This window comes from Daktulosphaira vitifoliae, unplaced genomic scaffold (genome assembly GCF_025091365.1).
Source record: "Daktulosphaira vitifoliae isolate Bord-2020 unplaced genomic scaffold, ASM2509136v1 Scaffold_4417, whole genome shotgun sequence".
In the NCBI taxonomy this organism is placed as follows: Eukaryota; Metazoa; Arthropoda; class Insecta; order Hemiptera; family Phylloxeridae; genus Daktulosphaira; species Daktulosphaira vitifoliae.
In genome coordinates, this window is record NW_026103977.1 from 1 (window position 1) to 918 (window position 918).

At 24.9% G+C, this 918-nt stretch overlaps 1 protein-coding gene across 1 annotated transcript; it reads left to right on the top strand.

Annotated features, from left to right (window-relative positions):
• Positions 1-15: 15 nt before the first annotated feature.
• On the top strand, positions 16-908 carry LOC126910103 (GTPase Era, mitochondrial-like; the record flags this gene model as incomplete). The annotated part of the gene is made up of 4 exons (XM_050692493.1): positions 16-140; positions 213-387; positions 447-665; positions 728-908. Coding segments are annotated over 4 exons (700 nt in total), but the record flags the coding sequence as incomplete, so codon positions are not given.
• Between the last annotated feature and the right edge of the window lie 10 nt (positions 909-918).

Consider the following 918-nt stretch of genomic DNA (forward strand, 5'->3'; position numbering starts at 1 on the left):
AATTTAATTTATTAGATATTAGCAACATCAAACAAAGTTCATACAACAAGATTGAAAGCTCGTGCAATTTTAGTAGAAAAACAAACTCAAATAGTTTTTTTAGATACTCCTGGTTTAGTAGACAATGAAGAAATTACTAAGTTATTATTTATAGAATTTAAATGTTTTATAGTACCTTATGATGTTAAAAACTATGTATATTTTATTTTAAGATATAACCTTGAGAAATCATTTACTAGAGATTGCTTGGGTGCAATATATGAAGCTGACACAATAGGAGTTTTACATGATGTATCCAATCGCCATACTAGAAATCGTTTAGATCCAAAAGTTTTGAGATTACTTCATTTAAACGACGATAAAGAATCATTTTTGATACTGAATAAGGTATTGTTATGTTACTATAATTCTTATTATAATTTTTTTTTAATCAATTGATGTAATAGATTGATGCCTTCAGATCAAGACGTAGTTTATTAGATTTATCAAAATCTTTAACCTGCAACAATCTTAAAAACTTAGAAAACTACAAAAAAGATAAATCTTTAAATAAACTCAGTGAAATGAAATTAAGTGAAAAAATAAAAAATTGTGTTGGTTGGGATAAATTTAGAGATGTATTTATGATATCTTCATTAACTGGTGATGGTGTACAAGATATTAAGGTAGTAAAAAATTATTTTTCTTTTAACTAAACACTATTATTTGATTTTTTCTTTAATTTTAGGATTATCTTATTCAAAAAAGTAAGCCTTCATCATGGATATTTCCTGAAGGTACATTAACTGACAAACAAGATACTGATTTAATACTGGAAATAATTAAAGCAAACCTTCTTAATAATCTCCCAAATGAAGTACCATATAAATTGCAGATTGAATTAGAATATTTTGAAGTATCTTCTGATGGTAATGTTAT